General features: G+C 38.1%; 3 protein-coding genes and 1 pseudogene across 3 annotated transcripts; 1 reads left to right on the plus strand and 3 right to left on the minus strand.

Annotated features, from left to right (window-relative positions):
- Positions 1–203: 203 nt before the first annotated feature.
- Positions 204–5,338, minus strand: LOC145467256 (receptor-type tyrosine-protein phosphatase F-like). Its single transcript, XM_081450804.1, has 7 exons — positions 5,305–5,338; positions 4,753–5,049; positions 3,980–4,276; positions 2,951–3,235; positions 2,175–2,277; positions 1,377–1,609; positions 204–630 (listed from the first exon to the last, which is right to left on the minus strand). The coding sequence occupies exons 1-7, from the start codon at positions 5,336–5,338 to the stop codon at positions 392–394; spliced, it is 1,488 nt and encodes a 495-aa protein (XP_081306930.1). The 3' UTR covers positions 204–391.
- Positions 5,339–5,530: 192 nt separating this feature from the next.
- LOC145467257 (receptor-type tyrosine-protein phosphatase S-like) lies at positions 5,531–22,682 on the minus strand. Its single transcript, XM_081450805.1, has 7 exons — positions 22,297–22,682; positions 22,000–22,082; positions 9,801–10,097; positions 8,748–9,044; positions 7,640–7,939; positions 5,807–6,106; positions 5,531–5,652 (listed from the first exon to the last, which is right to left on the minus strand). The coding sequence occupies exons 1-7, from the start codon at positions 22,308–22,310 to the stop codon at positions 5,531–5,533; spliced, it is 1,413 nt and encodes a 470-aa protein (XP_081306931.1). The 5' UTR covers positions 22,311–22,682.
- On the plus strand, positions 12,324–13,857 carry LOC145468652 (uncharacterized; annotated as a pseudogene).
- Positions 14,298–16,165, minus strand: LOC145467493 (uncharacterized). Its single transcript, XM_081451047.1, is given in 4 exon segments — positions 14,298–14,481; positions 14,483–14,742; positions 14,834–15,364; positions 15,367–16,165. Coding segments are annotated over 4 exon segments (1,071 nt in total). The 5' UTR covers positions 15,497–16,165; the 3' UTR covers positions 14,298–14,331.
- Positions 22,683–22,752: the final 70 nt, after the last annotated feature.

Consider the following 22,752-nt stretch of genomic DNA (forward strand, 5'->3'; position numbering starts at 1 on the left):
GCAAACATGACAAAGCGTCGTGCTCAGGGTGAAAGCTCGTAACTTAAAGGCTGTTCTGTTTGTATTTGGTTTTTTAGCTCCAAGCTAGGTAATGATTTTTATTATTACTCTCACCTGGCTTCTTAGTTACGATACTGTCAGGTGAAACAAGAAAGCTGAATCATCAAATACAATATTAAAAATATCTACAGTCGAACCTCTAACAAGTGGCCACCCATTAAAGTTAACCCCAATATATCACGCGGCCAGTAATCAAAGTCCGGATGAGAGCTTTTCTATTTTTACCTCTATTAAGTGGCCAGCCCCCTTCAAGCGACTATAATCCATTTTCCCGGCCATTTTCCCGAGGGTGGCCGTTTAATAGGCGTTGAACTGTATACAGATATAAAAGTTAAAACTCACCATTAGGATGTAACCGACGCCACGTCACAATCCCACCGGCCACGATCACAAGAACAAGTAACCCAATCACTATTGATAATATCAAAGTTGTTGTCGGGATCCCATCATCTTTGGTGGTAAACGTAATAAATCCCTCATTTTCATAATCACCATCTTCGTCAAAAGATCGTTGAAAGACCGCGTATCTTGTGCCTTCTTCAAGCTTTCCGTTCTTATACCTGATGAAAGCTGAAAGAAAAGACGGAGAGGCACCCTGGGATTAAATCAATTCTATGCGTACTCCTATAAGAACTGACAAAATGAATTAGGAGAGAAATGAAGCCCTCCCAAGTCTAGAAAAATGTATCTTGACTTTTATATATTAAAGGGACCCTCCTGGTGCTGGTGGAAGAAACTGAAATGATTGCACTGAAGTCGCAATAACGCAAAACAAACAAACAACAACACCACCACCAACAACAACGAACAAGCAAGCCAACAAACAAACGGTTCATTATTTACTGTTTAAGTCCAGCTTATTAAACTTCAACATTATAAATTATTTTATATTATTATTTTATATTTTAAGCGGGGATTGTCCGAATTCTGACACCATCTTAGGACACAGTGGAGTCTATTAATAAATCTCTATTTATGTTTTTTAAGGAGACACGTGCTCGTTGCTCGTGTGAAAGACTATTTTGATAAGGGGGTGGTACTTTGCTACTTTGCAATAAACGTATATTATGCCAATTACGATCTCTGGTAACTCTGATCAATTTTAATCTCAAAGCAGATCATTTATTAAAACCTGTTGTTCCAGGCTTTCATTTCATTTTTTTCCCTATAAACTCTTGTTTCAATTTTTAGTTTTTTTGGTTTTTGACTTACAGGTTGGGGGTGAAAATCTCAAATGTTAGCCAGCGTACTCTCAAGTCAATATATACGTTCTTATAAATAGTAAATTGAACGCTATTAGATGTGAACTGACTCACATGATGTTTCTCTGCGCTTTCTCTTAGCTTCAGTAACACCATCTCGGGAATAATACTTCCCGTCACCAACAGGAAATGATGTCCTTAACTGATCGTTGGCGAACTCAGCCGTAATATAAGGTTCTCCTTTCACTTGGTTATCGTAATTTCGCATGACTTTAACGTATTGCGTGTCCGATGATTTTCCTGGGTTTTGCCCGTCAGTTAAGGGTGTGACGATCATCTGATAAAAGCTGTAAAAGAGTGTAATGAGGTGTTTTCACATAAGGTGGCTGGCAATAGTATCCCGCATTTTGTAGCAGTCATACTTTGACGGATTATTACTACCACTGTTATCAGTTTCCTACAAAATTGGTATAAAACGAATGCCCAATCGATGCCGAACGCCATTTGGTCATTTTCTTGACCTAGCAGGTTACTATAGCTATAGTACAACCTGCCACACCTTTCATTTTAGATTTAGGTGCTAGAAACTCAAAAACGAGCTCCGTGACCGCCACCATTTTTTATTGTGAAGCAATGATCACATGTTAAAATGAAATATTTTTCAAACTTTTAAAAGGGAATTCAAAGTTACCTTAAGTTATTGAAAATTAAGGTGGTTCCCAACTGCTTCCAGAAAGTTTATTTTAAACTTTGAAATAAGTAGTCTTTACCAAGGTTAGTAACTTTATGTCCTTTATTCTTCAAATTAGAAAATCGTAACGCAAAGCCCGGCTTTGCTGAAGTATATAACCAATGAAGCTTAGCACAGCCTGCGTTACAGGCCAACTGAAGACAAAATTTCAAAACACTGACCTGACAGGTTTGCCATTACTCAACTCTTTCTTAGTTTTAAAGGGAACGGATACTTCTGTTGTTCCAATGTTGCCATCAGGAGGCGTCGGAGCGGTCGGTGGGTCTGAAAAAACAATATAGAAAAAAAGAAAAGGAAACAATACTACCGCTATTACCGCTACTACCGCTACTACCGCTACTACCGCTACTACCGCTACTACCGCTACTGCCGCTACTGCCGCTACTGCCGCTACTGCCGCTACTGCCGCTACTGCCGCTACTGCCGCTACTGCCGCTACTGCCGCTACTGCCGCTACTACCGCTACTACCGCTACTGAAAACAACAACAACAACAACAACAAAAAGTACTGTGTAGGTATATTAGTTTGATGGAAAATATATAAGCGTTCTCTGACTAGAGCGTTGAAATACTATCTGGCAAGGTGAAATTTCGAGAAGAACTGACGCTTGGAAGTTTATCGTTTTTTTCAGAGCCCATATTCAACATACACAAGAGAAGATGAAGGGTGGAAGAGTTAATCCCCTACATGGGCCATATTCACGAAGTAATCCTTCTAAAATTATTTTTAGGCAAGTATGGTAACCAGTTCTTCCCCGGATAATGCTACCACGGGTGTTGCTTGCATCACTTCGTTTGAACAGTCCACCTTCTGCTAACTGTTATTTAGATGTTTCGCTAAATTTCAAAACAATATTGTACATGTACATCATTATGTGCATCTGAATTTCTGTTAATTGCTATTTGCTGTGTTTGTGAAAAGGAGCTATATCCTCACCTTCAGTTGTTGCATTTTTAGGACTGCTTGTAGGACCCGCACCCTTCACCGTTGCAGCCTGAACTCGAAATGAATATGTTGCAGACTGTCTGAGCCCATTTACAACTGCTTTCAGAAGGGATGCAGCTAATTCCTTTTCGCCCGTCTCTTTCTCAACCGTGTAAAATATGATGTACTTTGTAATGATACCATGCGTAAACTCTTTAGGTACCGGCTGCCATTCCACCTCGACACTAGTACTGTTCAGTACCGTAACAAACGTTAATATAGGAGCCTTAGAAGGTACTGCAATATGCAAAAATTTCAGTAAGCGTTTGTTAATAAAGTACAAGTAGGTTTAAGTTCATTTGGCCGACCAATGTCGTCTTAAAGATTATTACAGTACCTTCTCCAGATATTTGTTTCATGTGCCCCTCCTTGGTTTGAATTCTAGTCGTAATATAAGAGACGGGGTCTTTTCCTGTATGTATCTTAACGAGTATAGGTGCTAAGGTGGAAACGCTCTCCTTTTATGATACTCGTTAAAAATGGCACGACGTGGTTGGTATGCACATGTGAGTCATTGATAACCTCATGACGTCGAAATAATGTGATTGTTATCTCCAAATTGCTTTAGTTGTAAACAATTATGGGGTCCAGTTTTGTTAACTGAAAAATAAGCACATTATTGAGAACAATCGAGAGCAACCGCCGGTTGATACACTTTGTATTGTCTATGGTGGCCTCATTTCTGTCAAAAGAATGCTTCACCTAATTGGACTTCGCAGACCCAGACCTCTACCCTCAGTTATTACTTATTGCAAATGCTATTCTTTTACTATCTTGCCATCTTCATTTACTTGCAGGACGGATATGGATGGTTACACAACTAAGTGTTTCTACATTAGTGACACCTTAAACTGGGGAATTAATTAAAACCAACCAATCATCCCAACTCTGCGTCTGTGATAAACACAGGCTTTCTTTACTAGGTGATTATTCTAACTACCTCACATATGTAATATGCTTTCGTCTACTTAGTCTACTCACTGCCTTGCTTTGTGCTGACAGTGATAGGAACACTGGCTGGACCATCGCCTTTCACAGTTGCAGCTGACACTTGGATGCTGTATTTCGCGTACCTTTTAAGACCTGTTAACTCAACACTAAGTGTGGGTGAATCAACCCGTTTCGAGATATCTGCACCTCCCTGTGTCTCCATGTAAATTACTGTATAATAGCGGATATTACCGCGCTGTTCATTGGCTGGTACTTCATCCCAAGTGACTAAAATGCTGGTCGAGCTCGTGTTCTGTCCTCTCACATTTTGAGGAGCAGCACTGGGCACTGAACATAGAAGAATCGATGATAAGAGAGTAACAATGATGAAATCGCAACTTCAATAAACACAGAGTAAGAGTTATAGATAACGTCCAACAAGAACAGAAGCCTTATTCTGAACGACATGGAAAAAAACGGAATTTCTTGCAAAGTTTCGGATGATCACACCACCTTCCACGAGTGTCTTGAAACTGGCAAATTTTCAAAATGAACACATGCCAACTATACCCAGTCGATTAATTCTCTCTAAAATTCGTTTAGAGTAAACACGAGTATAAAGCGATCTTTAGAGAGCTCGCAGATCGCACTATTTGCTCTTCGTGGAGTGAAAAAATGGTGCTTTCTCCCCGTGTGGAAGACGTAAATTAGGTAAAAAAAAATTATCTCTACTTTCCTCAAAACATTCAAGTTGTGGCCTCTTTTTGCCATCGTAGGGTTCATGTTGGGCGGGTTATTTGATGGAAATCTGAATACTAACTTACCATCTTGGTTTGTAACAAAAAAATCAGGATCGCTGTAGTTTCCATCGCCCTTGTCGGTAGACGCCAAAACCCTGACACTGTAGTTCATATCCCTTATCAGCCCAGTTAGATTCACCTCACGTGTCGGAAAGTAGACTGTTAAGTTTTCAACCAGTAAAGAACTGATCGACTGATAGTTCACCGTATAGCTAATAATGATACCATTCTTGTCTGCAGCTGGAACTTCATTCCATCCGACTAAAAGTGAAGAGGAAGTCGTGTCTTTTAACTGTAAATCCTGGGGAGGAGCACTGGGTCCTGAAAAGGTAATTAGAAAGAATACTTTTTCATTCGCGAACAAGAAGTTATACTGTTTCTGCCAGGAGCCACTTCACCATGTACATCAATCAAACATGTCTTTGAACTAACATTTGCTACGACCGGTTGTATTTAGCCTCCAGGTGTCAATTTGATTTTGAAACTCAGTGCAGTACTTGTTTTAATTTGCAGACAGGGCGTATCCAAAAGAACATTTCATCGGAGGGTAAAGGGGAGGCTGGTGACAAGCTTTACCTGAATCCTTTAGTTGAAGCCTGAAAATGACCATTTTACGGAAATCTTGTTGAGTTTTTAAAGTACACAATTTCTATATTATAACATGGAATGCTTAGCAATGTTAGAATTTTTGAAAATGCCAACCAGGGATGGAGTGGTGGTCAAAGTACTCGCCTCCCAACAATGGGGCCCAAGTTTAAATCCCAGACTGGACGACAGATAAGGGTTGAGTTTGTTGTTGGTTTTAGGTCTGGCTCAAAGTTTCCTCTCCGGGTTCTCTTCCGTCGTAAAAACCAACATTTCTCAAGTCGTTTCCGATAAGGAATCCAAAAGCCACAGGTTTCCAAATGGTACTGCTGTTATGTTCTTTCCTCAGTAAAAAGATATTTATTTACTTATTTCGTAAAACCTGATCCGTTCCTGGTTATTTAAACCGTACTTATATACACTCAGTCAGCAAAAAAAACAAGACAAAAACAAAAACAAAAACAAAAAAAAAAAAACAAAACAAAATGCTTACTATCCTGATCTGTTCTAACAACAATAACAGGGTCACTGGCTGGTCCATTTCCTTTTACAGTAGATGCAAACACAGTGATATTGTAGTTGACGTACTCCTTTAGATTTGTCAATTCGGTTTGATGAACAGAGCCATTTACTTGAACATTCCCATTGTCATTCTCTGTTTGTGAGTGGTAAGTAATTGTGTAACCCGTGATGATACCATTCTGTTTATCAGCTGGAACTTCATCCCACATGACTAAGATGCTGGTTGAGCTGCTGTTCTGGCCTGTTATATTTTGTGGAGCACCATCAGGTTCTGATAGCAAAGTTGAAAACAAGTTAACTTTGCAATGATTGTCACTAGGCTTTCATATATGATTCCTGCAAAGACTTCCAAAATAACTGTTTCTTAAAGTTGTCAAGGGCATGCCTAATGTTAGTTGCCTGATGTAGCGCGAATACTGTACAAGCGTGATATGTACATACAGAAAACATAAAGGTTGTTGGGGTCAAGCGTCTATCACCAAGCCGTTAAGAAAATTTTCTTTACGTACAACGAGGGAAAAAAAAAAAAAAAAAAAAAAATGCGGCGCGGCTAGGAAGAACTACAAAAAGGCCTCAACGAAAACAAATGGCCTAGCAAGTGGTTGTTCACTGATACCCTGGAGTACAGGATACAATCCCCTTATTGTGCTTTCAACAAAGGCACCGATCATGCTGACGTGCTTATGTACACTCTTTATTTAGTTAAATTTTCTCACTCTTTCGTTTCATCAGCTACAGCTGAGCAGGATAAAGAAATGCCAAGCCATATACATACATAATTACATACATATCCTTTATTAAAGTGTCTGGTTGTTCATCCAAAATAACAATGATATTATTAATAGCGACAATAATAATAATAATAATAATAATAATAATAATAATAATGATACAACTAACAGATATAATACTACTACTGCTACTGATACACAATTCTAACAACTAACGAAAGCAAAGATGAGCGAAAAAAAATATAAGGCCATGAAATACTATGTTAGAGCTGTTCAATGAAAAGGAGAACCTAAATGTTATCCAATTAAATATCATTTGTTTTGCGCGTACACTACGCCATCTGGAGGTACATGTATACAGTTGGATTTCAGTTTAATTTTCGACAGATAACAGCTAGTTTTTCAGCTGGAAGACGTTAACAGTTAGTGGCTATCGATATGCTGGTGTTCCTGGTTTAAGTACAGGTTCAATAAACTTGATTTGGTCACAGTAGGAAAATTTTGCTTTCATTTTAGTCGTGTACTTACATGTAGTAGCGTAGTTGATTGTGTCATTGTCAACCCAAGGGCGTGCGTGGCGCTTAAACCATGCCTTGCATGATGCGCAGAACGTGTGCACACTAACAAAAGAAGGCACCGTCCTTTATAAGAGTTTTTATAGCATGAAGCAACTATACGTATCACAAATACTCCCCCTAAATGGGCAGGTAGTCTATTGCAGGTAATCCCCCTGCATTTTAGACTGTCCTCACAGTTCATCAATTGTCAAGAATTCAGGGGTGAAGACAAGCATCATAGGAGAAGAGTGCTGTGTCTAGAAACACAACAGAATGGCTTGGCCGTGCCAGTGCTCAAAACAAGACTGATTGATCCGAGCTGTCACTCTGCTGACCACTAGGCCATCAGATCTCTCAGCAGCACTGAACGTGCACTCTAGCCTCTTAACTAGTAGCTTTGAGATGACAAGCTATTTATCTCTCATGTGAGTATAAAAAGCTTCTCTTCACAGATGGGAGTTCCTCACAGATAGCATGGAACGAATGTTAATTGAAAAGAAAAAAGTAGTTACTTACTATCCTGGTCTGTTCTCACAACAATAAAAGGATCACTAGCTGGTCCATCTCCTTTCACAGTAGATGCAAACACTGTGACATTGTAGTTGACGAACTCCTTTAGACCGGTCAATCCCTTTTTACGCTCTTCAGCACCAGCTGGAACAATGTTATTGTCATTCTCTGTTTGTGAGTGGTAAGTAATGGTGTAACCCGTGATGATACCATTCTGTTGATCAGCTGGAACTTCATCCCACATGACTACGATGCTGGTTGAGCTGCGAACCTGTCCTTTGACATTTTGTGGAGCATCATCAGGTTCTGATGTAAAAGTTAAAAACAAGTTAACCGCTTAGCATGATGGGTTGGTTGAGCTTTCGTACATATATGTGTAAATGCTGTGAGGGCAGTTATTAGCAATATTCTTCTTTAGTAGTTATCATAATCATTTTGTATGTTCTTATCTAGTCTCTTTTAATTACTTAATCTGTATACCAACAAGGTACAAGGAAACATGTCACACTGTGCGAAATTTATACTTAATGAAATTAACAACAACAATAGTAATAATAATAATAATGATGATGACGATGATGATGATAATAATAATAATGATAATAATAATAATTGTAATTAACACTAATAATAATAATTATAGCTACATTTTTATCGGAGGCATTTCTCAACTCGATCAAATTGCGCCTAACAGCAAATAGCTAACTAAACGAAATAGAACAAAATACATAACTAACCAACCTTTAAGTAACTAAAATAAATGACCAATTTATCACTTAAGAAAAATAACAGCCAAATTAATTAATTAATAGATGATATTTGCAACGTTAGACCAGGGGTTTGCAAGAAGGACATCATCGAAAAATAAAATCGCATTACATGTATCTCTAACACGTATGTCACAAATGCGTTCTAAAACCTCTAATGGCCACTTAAGTGTTCAGTATTTTGAGATCAATTACTTCAACATCAAGAGTTCTTTCCCTTCAACTACAAAACTAGTTGCTTTCAAAGGGCACACCTCTACTGATTAAAGTTTTTGAATCAGTCTATACAAAGCACTAAGAAATTACCAAAACATCCAAAAAAGAATTTGATAAGAAAGATAACTTACTATCCTGGTCAGTTCTTACAACAATTGGATCACTGGCTGGTCCATCTCCTTTCACAGTAGATGCAAACACTGTGACATTGTAGATGACGAACTCTTTTAGACCGGTCAATTCCTTTTCAGACTCTTTAGCACCAGCTGGAACAATGTTATTGTCATTCTCTGTTTGTGACTTGTAAGTAATGGTGTAACCCGTGATGATACCATTCTGTTGATCAGCTGGAACTTCATCCCACATGACTAAGATGCTGGTTGAGCTGCGAACCTGTCCTTTGACATTTTGTGGAGCACCATCAGGTTCTGATGTAAAAGTTCAAAACAAGTTAGCCTCTTAGCATGATTGGTTGGTTGAGCTTTCGTACATATATGTGTAATTGTTGTGAGGGCGGTTATTAACAATCTTCTTCTTTAGTGGTTATCATAATCATTTTGCATGTTCCTATCAAGTCTCTTTTAATTACTTAATCTGTGTACCAACAAGGTACCAGGTAACATATCACACTGTGCGAAATTTATACTTTATGAAATTAATAATAATAATAATAATAATAATAATTAACACTAGTAATAATAATTATAGCTGCTACATTTTTATAGGGCGTATTTTTCAACTCGATCAATGCGCGTAACAGCAAATAACTAACTAAATGAAATAGAACAAAATACCTAACTAACCAACCTTTAACTAACTAAAATAGCTGACCAATTTATCAATTAAGAAAAATAAGACTAATTAATTAATTAATAGATGATATTTGCAATTTTAGACCAGGGTTTGTACATGTAAGAAGGACATTACTAGAAAATGAAATCGCAATACATGTATCTCTAACACGTATGTCACAAAATGCCTTCTAAAACCTCTAATGGCCACTTAAGTGTTTAGCATTTTGAGATCAATTACTTCAACATCACGAGTTCTTTCCCGTCATCTACAAAAATAGTTGCTTTCAAAGGGCACACCTCTACTGATTAAAGTTTTTCAATCAGTCTATACAAAGCACTAAGAAATTACCAAAACGTCCAGAAAAAAAATTGATAAGAAAGATAACTTACTATCCTGGTCTGTTCTTACAACAATTGGATCACTGACTGGTCCATCTCCTTTCACAACAGATGCAAACACTGTGATATTGTAGTTCACATACCCCTTTAGATTTGTCAGTTCCGTTTGACGAACAGAGGCATTTGCTTGAACATTTCCATCGTCATTCTCTGTTTGTGACTTGTAAGTAATGGTGTAACCTGTTATGATACCATTCTGTTGTTCGGCTGGAACTTCGTCCCACTTGACTAAGATGCTGGTTGAGCTACTCCTCTGTCCTTGCACATTTTGTGGAGTACCATCAGGTTCTGATATAGAAATTGAAAGCAGAATTATATTGCAACCAACGTGATGGTTGTTCAGTAATTTATTAAGCACTTTAAGATACGGTCACTACGGACTACGGTAGTGCGCGGCGCGGACCTGGTTTGAAGTTTAGTGTGCATGCTCATTGGCACGTAGCTCTCGTAGTCCGTCGTCTAATCGCTCGCTACTGGGAGAGGTCGGGCTGTTTTGTGTAGTGGGGACTACCTACATATTTTTTCTTTTAAATTTCGACCCTCTATCCATTCCTAGACTTCATTTTTGCAAAACTGAGTATATTCGCTTTCTGAGCGCTGCTTCGGTTGACAACACTTCCAAATTTATTCACGTTGATTTCTGTTACGAGTATCGTTGTAGAGCAGGGTTGTTTCCAGACAAAACTAAGGATCGCTGGTAACAGCAACAAACTAATTTATTTCCGTAAGGTAACTTCACGAGTTTACAGCACTAAGCTCCTTCAAATTTGAACCAATCTCTCTTAAACAAGAAACTCTCGCTCTAGTATACATGAGGCTTAAAGTTCTAGAAACTTCTATTAGGAGCTAAATTAAGTAGTTTGACACAGTTTCTAATCTGAGTAATTACATAAGGATTAGAATTTTCTGGAATGTTCTTATACAAGTTGGTAACGGCTGAATGACTTCCGGTTCTAGATTGTTCTAGAACTTGACTTAGACAATTTTTCGTAACAATTACAGACGACCAAAAACCCGTGGGAGACCACCTAAACACTACCACCCGCTCCTTCAGAAAGAGAAAGAGTTGCGCACAACGCTACATGAAATGCTGTTAATGAAGATGATATTCTGGTCTCCTATGACGTTACAGGTGTCTTCAACAATGTGCCCTTGGATGAGACTATCAACATCTTGGTCAACTTCTTGGCCTTCACGGATGATTGGTTTAATAAAATCTATGGGCTTAACCTGCAAAGAGATGATCTTGTTAAGTTACTTGAAATTGCCACAACCAATCAACTTTTTCAGTTTGATGGTCAGTACGAACAAACGGATGGATTGGCTATGGGCTCCCCTCTTGGCCCCCCAATGGCGAACGTCTTCATTTGCCATCTCGAAGAGACACTCACGCGCGATAGCTTGATGCCTCATCTGTACAGAAGATACGTTGATGATAATCTTGCAAGAATGCCGAAAACTGATGCTGCCACTATGTTTCTTACCACCCTGAATGGCCTACATCCCAGTCTTACGTTCACGATGGAGCTTCCTGTAGATGAAAGGATCCCTCTCATCGGCATTGAAATCATGAAGAATGGAACAAAACTCGAAACTCAAGTCTAAAGAAAGTCAACCAGGAGAGTGTGTTCACGTGAGGTCATCAAATTCTCAAATCCAAAATTAAAGAGCCCCTGAAGGTTTTATTCTCGTCAGGCATAAGAGGTACTTAATTTATATCTGTTTACAACTTTCCAGCTCAATAACGTCCTTCGTTTGGAAACCAGCGCATTTTGAATTTCGGAGTTATGGCGGTGGGTGACATGAAGCTAAGATCGCGTTTGTCGAAAAATATACTTATCTCGTGATTTTTAGCCATTCTAGGGGTTACGGTATTAGGAAAAGTGCTTGTATAAATGTTTTTTGGTTTGGTCCACATAAGTAGTTGTCTAGATAGCTAAAGTAAGTTCCAGATGTTTACACTATTTCCGGGCCGCCATATTGGAGGACTAAGTAGGTCCTCCAATATGGCGGCTCCATACTAGGCTTTATAATTTTGCGCGGAACATTTCGACGAACATCTCAACTTTGGGACAACGCACTCGCCGTAAACTTGGAGAACCGTCTATTTTATTTATCGTCTATAATATCACAATTTCTTGACGTTTTCCACTGAATGGTTTTTGATTTTATTTTTTACTGCGTAACAATGCACACACTCTATACTGGCTTGCTCTTACATTTTCATAGTCATACTGATAAACGTTATAAAGACTCTTCATTAAAGACAATGCTACATCGCGCTTATGTGTTATTGTCCACAACATAAGCTTCTAATTAATAATGCACCAAATTGCGCTCCATTTTTAGCCGCCTTGATTACCCGTTGAGTGTTATAGATTCTTTTTTTTTCCAATGTTGATTCGGTAAGCATATCGGAGAGAAATGCTGACGAGAGCAACATAGTAGAGACCTTAAGCATAGACGACGAGAACGGAGGACGAGTACGAACCGGAAGTAACTTTGAGCCGTAAGATGATACTGCGCATGTCATGTCTTGTCTTCGCTGACGTCATTCGTCGTCCAGCGAACGTCGAGAACGTGAGAAAAACTGTGTTGCCGTCCTCTGCTGTACGTAAGTATTTGTCAGACTATTTCTTAGCCTTTTAGAGGTTTAATTGAACAAAAGCTAAGCGATCAACAGTTTGAATTTAGTACGTGAAAGTTTCTTTTGTTTTTTAGCTAAAACTTAAAGTAATTAGCCTCTGTAAACTTCTCTTGCAGGAACTGCACATGGCGTGTCAAACTCCCGCGTCAGGGTAAGATCTAAAGTCTTAGTAAATTGGATCGTTCATGATGAGCTTAATTTCCTTGTCAAAAATAACAGTCGCTTCGGGACGGTTAAATTTGTGGTTCAGTCTATCCTTTCTGCAGCGTTCCTCGAGAATAAAAGCAGAGCATTTGCAGCTTTATAAATATTGACTGAGTTATCAAGTTCAACTTTATTCATTGCTCGATCCGTCTGAATATATAAGCTTTTTCTAGTAATGATACAGATAGGGTAGTTTATAATATATAAGGATAAATCCCAGAAACAAAAAGCCATGTCGTTGTAGCAAGCTTGATTGAGGAATTCCAAGAGATTGAAACAACAGTCCTGTAGATCGCAGACTTGCAAATTTCCTAATTTTAAATTTGGGGATTGCTTGTATCAACGAATATAAGCTAAACTGCATGCAATGCAGGGCAGAGTAAGCCTGATTAGCACTAATTTAGATTTAACTGTCATGGTGTATGCAATTAACATATGATATGCAATTAAAGCAGGGTTAGTCTTAATCCCTGCTCAGAAGTGTAAAAGGAATTTTAAGACATTCACATTTTTCTTCTCCAGAAACAACTCTATGAAATGGACAGAAGACCATGACTTAACCCTCTGTGGGAGAGTTCTTCTCCAGGAGCCTTTCAAGCATCCCAAAAACAGTAAAGAAAGGGGTGAAGTATGGGGGCAGATAGCCCTTAATCTTAACAGTCTTGCAAGTCCCATATTCAAAGTGTCTAAGAGATTAGTGCAGACGAAGTACAAGGAGAAAAAAAGAGAAGAAGAAAGAGCATCAGACATAGACTGTGAGGAGACCCAGCTAGATGCAGCAGTTGAAGAGATTCTTGACAAAGAAAAGGCAGCATGGCATGCAAAGGAATGAGCAAGCTGGCACTCTCACCAAAAAACACCAGAGTGAGAAGGCAAGTGCCGAAGAGGTTAGGCGCCAAGCTATGGAACGTCTAGGCAAAACCCAAAAAAGAAATGCAGATTCAGAAGAAGGAAAACCCAGTAAAAGAGGGAAGAGAAGAAGTTCGGATGCTGTTGAATACCTCAAGGAGAAGTTTGAGTTAGAAGGTAAACTGAGGAAGGATGAAATGGAGTTTAAAAAAAATGAGCAGCAAATGTTGATGGATCAGCAGAGTCAAATGCACAAGCAGCAATTAGAAATGATGAAGATGGTACAACAACAGAGTCAGTCATTAATGGCTTTATTGGAAAAAGCTACATTCACAAAGTGACTACCACAAATCTCCTCAAGATTTTGAAAACTTATTTTAAAACAGGTTGCACTTAAGGGGAGTATTAATCTTAGAAACCTCTTCTTTTGGAAACCTAAACTATGTTGAGCATTAATTTACTTAAACTTTGTTGAACTATGTTGAAAGTTTAGTTAACAAATATTTCACCCTGTTTTTCAACATGATTTTGTGATGCAGGAAACTTGTTCCTTTATTTCAATACAAAAATCATACTTCACTTGCTTAGTGAGATAATGACTTGAAGAGAAGATCGGTTTTTTGCCTTATGTCCATGCTGTTGTGTTGGCATTTTTTGTAGATAGTGTGAATCTGGCATTAGTGTACTCTAACAGTGTACAAAAAGCTTGTTGGTAAAATTAAACCTCATTTTGAATTCTCATTTGCTGTGAGTTTACATATCATACATAATGCCCAGGCGCCATGTTAGTAAGTTACTACAAAAAGTTATTAAAAAAGGTTATTAAGAAAAGTAGTCTTCTAAGGAACGAGGTTCCAGCTGAAAAAAACTTGATGTCTGATTTCCATAGAGACATGTGAGGGCATTTCTAAGTAGGGCGCTGACCACATACATTTTACCCACACTACTGAGACCAATTTTAAAGTTTTTTTTTAAAGTCCAAAAACTTGAAGTAGTTAGTGACATCATTGAATAGCCACTCTACTGATTCTCTGACACTGCCCATTGACTGGTTGAAATCCATCATTTGAGGGGTCAAGGCTCTATTCCTGAAAGGGGCTTGAAGGTGTACCCTTAAAGGGTATGCTGGATAACCATAAATGCAGTATGGATTCCCCAAAGGAGAGCTTGCAAAAGCTTGAAGGTCATTAAGGAGTCTTGAGTCAGCCAGCATGCCTGCATCATGCTTCCTTCCTTCCAAAAAATAGAAAAATATTCAAAACTTTTTTCATAAATGACATAGAAGTATATGACAAAATATAGAATTATTAGAACCATTTCTTACCTACGGGGCCATATAGATGACCCATCAGACCATTGGGAAGGGCAACACACTGAAACTTCAAAGCATGTACTCTTTTGTGGCCGTTATAGACTGCTCTCTGATGCTCCGCAGGTCTGCAAATTGGACGAACCGTCCCGTCAACAAATCCAAAACAATTGTCCAAGGCAGAACCCTGGGCAGCAATAGTGTCACTATACAGTTGCAGCGAGGGCTGAAAAAGAATTTGGTGATTCCACTGAGTGATTCTGTGGCCGTGTGTATCGTATATGTAGTCAAGCATTTGGTTGCTAACCATGCTTAACACTGGAACCGGCCGACCAAATCGTGGAATGATATCACTGAATTTGCAGGGGTAAGACAATCTTCTCAGAAGAATACAAAGCGCTTCCATTCCACTTGATACGGTTCTTTGGTAACGAGTGAAGCTGTCTGGTATTTGAAGGACTTCGGCAAGAAGTGGAAGGTCGTGCTTCCTGAATCTAAATTCTGCTAAACACTCTGCATCGTTTATATCTTCCAGAGAAAACCTTCAAAGTTTTCATAGCAAAAATCAGGATTTTTTGGCGAGTATTCCTCATACAACAACAACAGTTCTTCATCATCTAAAATGCCTTGAGCGTGACTAAAGAGAAAAAGTTCTTGAAGCTCGTGAAAAGAAACCATCTCGACGAAAAATTGATTTACTTTGCTGTGTTTTTTTTTGTTTACGTTCACGTTCTCGTCGAGCGAAGCTTAAGTTTCGATTTTCCCGCCGTTTTCGTACCGTGAACGGACCGTTCCGTCCCAGTCTTCACGCGGTACTTTTCGTCGTCGTCGTCTTCTTCGTCGTCTATGCTTAAGGTCCCTATTATCTCAAACTAAGACTTTCACTTATCGAAGAGGCTTTCTTGTATGTACCATCGGAATGTTTGAGTGAAGCCATATGCGACATAAGAATGTAAAATCAAAAAACAAAAACAAAAAAACAAAAACAAAAAGACAAAAACAAAAAAACAAAAACAAAAAAATGAAACAATGTATTAGATAATGGAAGCATTAAGAGTCCCTGTCCATAAAAATGGAAAATAACTCGGTAAGGGTCGAAAATTCGATTTCGCTCATATTTTCATGGTAGATAGGCTAGGGCATGACAAAAACTACTGGATAGGTTTTTTGGCAAAATATCCTTTTATTTCAAAGAAATATGCAAATTACCAACTTCCGTTAAAATCGTCATTTGACGCACCATTTTATTAAGCAAGTTTGAGAGCCTCGCATGCAAAACCACATCATTCTTCCGTCTTTAAAACACTCAAATATTTTTGTGCAATGTTTAAATGTGTACTGGGTTGGTTTTAGGGAATGTTGCGTTGTCTTTTTGGGTGCAAAATAATTAAATTTCGAAGACATGTATTTTATTCACTTAAAAGTACTTCGTGTATATAATTGATTTTCACCATGTGCGAAACCTTTAAATGGATTAAGCTTCTGGTGGTTGAATCGCAGAAAGATGATCTACAGATTCCTGTAAAAATTTATTTGGGCAAATGATTGTGAGCGACGCGAGAGCTTTTCAAAGTACGTTAAAAATGCAAATATTTGACCATTCCTTCGTCAAATTTCAATTCACGGGTTGGACGTATATTTTAACATGCGCCACATGACTTGACCAATGTTAAGTTGAAATAGACACAGAGCTGATAATTTGGAAATATTCTAACCTCATTTGCTGTAAAAGGCAGGTCCAAAGCCGATTTGACGTGTTTCTCTCACCATTCGTCGCACATAAAGCAGAAGTTTGCTTTTGTTTACACAACGCCCGATTACATCGCCAACTGTCAACTTATTTAATGGTGGAATGCAATGAATCTGTGACCCTCTTTCGACACATATGATCACCACTGCATCTAAGTCAAAAACGGTTAAGTCAATTGTAGATAGTTGCTTGCTTTGCACTACACAAAAATATTACATTTGATCATCATGATTTGATGGCTTGAATCCTTGCTTGCAGCGGTTCCTTGTTCGTCACGCAATGCTGTCATCACATTTTAGGGGGTAGGGGTAGGACAATTTCTATCCTAATACATAAGGCTCTGTAAGGCTGGGAACCACTGGGAGCACACAATCGTGTTGAGCAGGAAGAGATTAAATTGAGAAATGAGAAGAATGAATAGTTTACCATTGCTCGTGTTGTTATCTTTTACTCGACCGCCGCTACCTACATGCCCTGCTTAATACTGTAACGCTAAACTTATACCTAGGTCTTTTCGCGCTGTGCAATTATTTTTGGTTTACATGTAATACAGTGGGCTACCCCCGGGGAAATGGGTGGTGACCGCTTAATGGGGCTAGCCGCTTAAATAGAGCTTGGTGTACCTTGAACCCACCTTGAATATTTAATTTTTCACTATCGGGTTATAAATTTCTTGATGAACATGGAGTCAATTCAGGACAATCATGATAGACGTGTATTTGAATTATCACTCGTCATGCACCTTCAATTTCAGACTCTTATCTGCCATCACCCTTTCCAAAACAAAGTTTTTAAATTTTGGGTGGCCGCTTAATAGGGGTAAAGACAATAATGAAACCCTTATCGGAACGACCAAATGGTGGCCGCGGAGGTAACCGGTCAATAGGTGTTTTATTTACAATATTTTACTGACAATAATTTTGGACTGTATTGACACTAGTCCTCTATTTTCTGTTACAAACACACCAATGCCTCGCCCCCAGGCAAACAAAATACGCCAAATAAAATGGCATGGCCAAGGCTATTTACTCACGTAATTACTAATTAAATTTAGTCTGTTTTTCTCACGAATTAGACACGTTGTGATTTCCTATTTTTATTTCAGCTAGTTCTTGCCTCATTGATCTATAATTTGTTTTATGGCGATTTTTTTAAAATTCTAGTTAGTACAGGCACTAGCTTTATCAGCTGTTGTCTGAAACTTCAAAACGTACAACAAACGTGATTTGGACCGAGGCCACGTACACTATAAAATACGATTATATAAATATACACATATTATTATATATATGAACAAACAGATGAACAATGATTAAATTGCTTCATTTATCCTGAGACTGCTCTATACAAAATAGATCAAAATGTGCAGCATATGCCGTGACAGCATTGCGTGACGAACAAATAACGGCTGTAAGATTGTGCTGCGCCGACACGCTTATCAGCAATGGTCAGCAATCGATCAAACGTATTATTTTGGCGTAGTGCAAAGCAAGCAACTATCTACAAATGACTCAGCCGTTTTTGACTTAGATGCAGTGATGTTCATATGCACAGAAAGATGGTCACAGATTCATGGTATTCGACCAATAATAGGTTGACAGTTGGCGATGTACATCGGACGTTAACCTTGTGTAAACAAAAGCAAACTTCTGCTTTATGTGCGACGAATGGTGAGAGAAACACGTCAAATCGGCTTTGGACCTGCCTTTTGCAACAAATAAGGTTAGAACATTTCGAAATTATAAGCTCTGTGTCTATTTCAACTTAACATTGGTCAAGTCATGTGGCGCATGTTAAAATATACGTCCAACCCGTGAATTGAAATTTGACGACGGACGGTCAAATATTTGCATTTTTGACGTACTTTGAAAAGCTCTCGGGTCGCTCACAATCATTTGCCCAAATAAATTTTTACAGGAATCTGTAGATCATCCTTTTGCGATTCAACCACCAGAAGCTTAATCCATTTGAAGGTTTCGCACATGGTGAAAATTAATTATATTCACGAAGTACTTTTAAGTGAATGAAATTCATGTCTTCGAAATTTAATTATTTTGCACCCAAAAAGACAACGCAACATTCCCTAAAACCAACCCAGTCCACATTTAAACATGAGAAATGGAAGAATGATGTGGTTTTGCATGCGAGGCTCTCAAACTTGCTTAATAAAATGGTGCGTCAAATGACGATTTTAACGGAAGTTGGTAATTTGCATATTTCTTTGAAATAAAAGGATATTTTGCCAAAAAAACTATCCAGTAGTTTTTGTCATGCCCTAGCCTATCTACCATGAGAATATGAGCGAAATCGAATTTTCGACCCTTGCCGCGAAATGAAGAATTTGCTTGATTTTTACAGGCAGGCATTCTTAAAGTTGAAGATGGAGCCGTAATCCTAATCAGCGGAAGGCTGCAGCTCAAGGCAGGACTTAAGATTTGCAGCGTGGCTGATTCGTGCTAAAGAGATCCGATGGCTCTCCACATGACATTATTTTACGACACTCTCCCGAGGATTTTTGTCCGATTTACTTTGAGTTTAGATATCGTTCGTGAATCAACCACATTCCTTAGCATGAATTTCATTTCACTTTGCGCTTAGGCCAGTTTGTCACTTTGTACATGTATATCGTAGTCGACGCATGTCTTGCATAGAAATATCCAGGAGATAACCAATTAATATAGAAACAGGCTACAGAATCGAGGCTCCCTGCAAAGGGGCTAAAGAATTTCATTGGTTTTGTGAAGCTTTTATGAAGCTCAAGTTATTGACGTCGTCGTCCTATACGAAAATGTCGAAAATACACTAGCTCTTAGGCATTTTGTCTTTGGCAATACGACGAGATAGCGACAGGTTCCCGCGTCCACTGCCAATCCCGTCGAAGTCTTCCCGTCCTCGTATATCAAAGTCCCTAATGTTGCGCATTCTGATGTAGAAAACATATATTTCGACCACTCAAATTTTAAAGCAATACTTTGCAATAAAACCAAAACTCCGTAACTCCTTTTTGCACCACTGTGGTTATTTATACTGTCCAGTAACCACATGTCCTCTTCGTGGACTTCTGATCCTTTATATTATACACTATACTGGCGGACCTGGAAGGTCACCGACACCAATAAAGCTTTCATAAAAAGTAACGAGCCGATGTATAATCCGTCAGAAATACTTTCGTTCACGCAAGTACATAATCGATGTAAATTTGACATTACCAAAACGCCTTACAGTGATGTTGCGCATTCGCCGTGAAACTGGATAAAACAACTAACCTGCCTGAGCGAGAGGTACAATGAAGAAGAATGGAAAAAATGTTTTGAAATCCATCCTAGGAACTGGATGGGCAGCCTTCTTCCCTCAAGCGTGGATTTGGTTCTCAATTCCGTCGATCACATGATTCTATCAATCATCTTCCGCTCATTGATAACTGTCTGACAGATTTGTGTTCAAATGTCTTTCACATTTCCACATTAATGTTGTTAGGTCACGCATAAAGTTAAGGACGCGTTTAGTGAGCCTAGATGGAAGACATGCCTCAATACCTGGAACGTCTTAAAATTTAATCGCTCAACACCACAGTTTGAAAAAGTTTATTTAATTTCGACGAATGTGATAATTTCTGACGGGTACAAAAATTAGAAAACGTGGTACTTCTTTTTTTTCTGCAACGATTTTACCACACAGACACTTTCCAGTCAGCGGGTAACTGTTAAATACAATAATACATGAATAAACTCTTCTGCCGTTTACAAGAATTAAGAAAGCCATCCACCAAACCGTTAGCTGTTTTTAATAAAAAATATTAAGTGTCAGCGTTTTAATGGTTTGCAAATTGTTTCGCTTCCACGTAGCGTTTGTATTTCAATTTCGCTTGAAAATTTAGGTCGGGTTTAGGTTTTGACTGTAAGTATACAATTGCGGTAGTTTATAGGTTTTTTTTTTCCAATCATTGCTTAGGAAATTTAGGAATTTACACACCCACAAAAAAGGGTTTAGCATGATACAATAAAAACATCGAGGTAAACACAAAATATTTAATTTAGAAGCGAAGTCCCGAAGCGGAGATGCTTATCAGATAACGACTGCGAGTCAAATACGTTTGCTTTTAAACAACGTCTTAAATTCCGCACTTAAGATAAAAACATGAAAGAAAAATATTAAGTGTCAGCGTTTTCATGGTTTGCAAGTTGCTTCGCTTCCACGTGGAGTTTGTATTTCAATTTCCTTTGAAAATTTAGGTCAAGTTTAGGTTTTGCGTTTAAGCTAGTATACCATTGCGGTAGTTTGTGCGTTTTTTTTTTTTTTTTTGTTTGTTTTTTTTCAATCATTGCTTAGGAAAAAGAAGAACCGTTTCTGGACCGAGTTCTCGCTGCTGTATATGCCTTAGAATTTATTTCAGATTTTTGCCAAAGTGCAGTAGGTAACTCAACTGAAGCTGTTCAGCGTAGTTACAGAATGATTAATACAAGCACTGAGGGTGAAAGCAGTTTACAGCTCAAAAGGACTTGAGACGAGTCATTTTCCACATGCATACGCGTTCTTTAATCGCTGACTTAAGGTTTTTTTTTTTTCAGGAACATGGCAAATCTTCAAGTTTGAATACAAATCCTTTGTCTATGCATGACTGCTGCAGTGTGGACAGACGGCTACTTCCGTACAAAGTTATTAAAAATTCATCAAGTTTAAACAAAGGAAATTATGATCGTTACAGTGTTTCGATATGTGCTCTATAGTTAGCATAGGGTTTTACATAGCAGAGCATCGATCTTTCTGTTTTCCCAGAGTTTAAGTTTCGATTGAGATGATATCTTAAACACTCAAGACAGCGTTTTGCCATATTTTCAAACACCTCAAGGTTAATTCGTCAAAAATACTCCACTGCACACCGTATTTTCAACTCTCTCCTTGGTGTTTGGAAATTTGGTAAAACACGGTCTCTTGTGTTCAATATAGTACATGAAAAATATTATACTAACACTAAAAAGATTACTTTCTGTGATAAAGTTACGCTTTCTCTCTGAATGAAAACTTTGTTTTAAAGGATATTTTTACAAAAGGATGATTTTACGTTGTTGATCACGTAGTTACTATCCGGTTTTTTTTTTTCGTTTCCAGTTTTCTCAAGTAAAACCTGGTAATTGCAATACACGTCATGCGAATTCCGTATTCTCTCTCTCCTTGTTCCCTTTTGTTTCATTTTTTGGAGAATGCGGAAAAAAATCAAGACAATTTGATAGCGCTGTAAAAGGTACATAAAATCGGTTCAAACTGTACAGAGACACCATTGACGGCTTTGCACCCTATAACACAGTTACTAGTCGTTCAGGAGAGTTGTCGTTGAAAGTTCTTGTAGATATGGTTGGGAGGTATACATTTGATCAGTTATTAGTACGTTAGGAGGATTTTGGTGGCACCAATATTTATAAAGCCGTAAAACCTTGACGAATCCATGAAAGATAATCCAGATGATTATAACCGGTCATCCATGTCTTTTTTTCTGGTATAATCTGGCTTCCCTCTCTCAAAAAAAAAAAAGAAAAAAAAAAGAAAAAAAAAAAGATGATTACAAAATCAAATATGTATCAGCATCCTAAGATACAAAGATTATGTAATTAAATAATTTTGCTCAATACGTTACAAATTTCATGTTACTTAGATTGTATATCATAAATTCAGATCTAAAATGCAAATATATGTCTTGTATAATAGAAACAATTACAAAATTACCAGATACCTTTTCCTTACCATCTTATCAAAAAAGAAACATTCCAGCCGAATCCTGGGCCTGGTTGAAAAAACAACTCACAAAACTAGCAATTTTAAATCAAAATTACTGATGGAAATTTCAATAAAGCACAAATCTAATGTTCTAAGCAAAAATTGGCATGGGTCTCACATTGCTGCAATGAATTCACAATTCGGATTTTTGCCATGGAAATCGGACTTGTAAATTTCGATAAAGCACCTCAAGGATTTGAAGTTCATCCCAAAATCCAAGTAATGCATCTTTGTAACAAATACAATGCAACACAGCTATAATTTTGCAATAAAATTATGTTGTGCTTTGTTTCGAATAACGCAACTCCGATTTTTTACACTTAAGAGTAAAAATACGAGTTGTGAATTTTAGTGATATACCTGCAAATCTGAATTTTTGAAGTAAAAACTCTGATTAGCAAGTTCTTATAAC

The sequence above is a fragment of the Orbicella franksi genome, chromosome 14, assembly GCF_964199315.1.
Source record: "Orbicella franksi chromosome 14, jaOrbFran1.1, whole genome shotgun sequence".
Classification (NCBI taxonomy): Eukaryota; Metazoa; Cnidaria; class Anthozoa; order Scleractinia; family Merulinidae; genus Orbicella; species Orbicella franksi.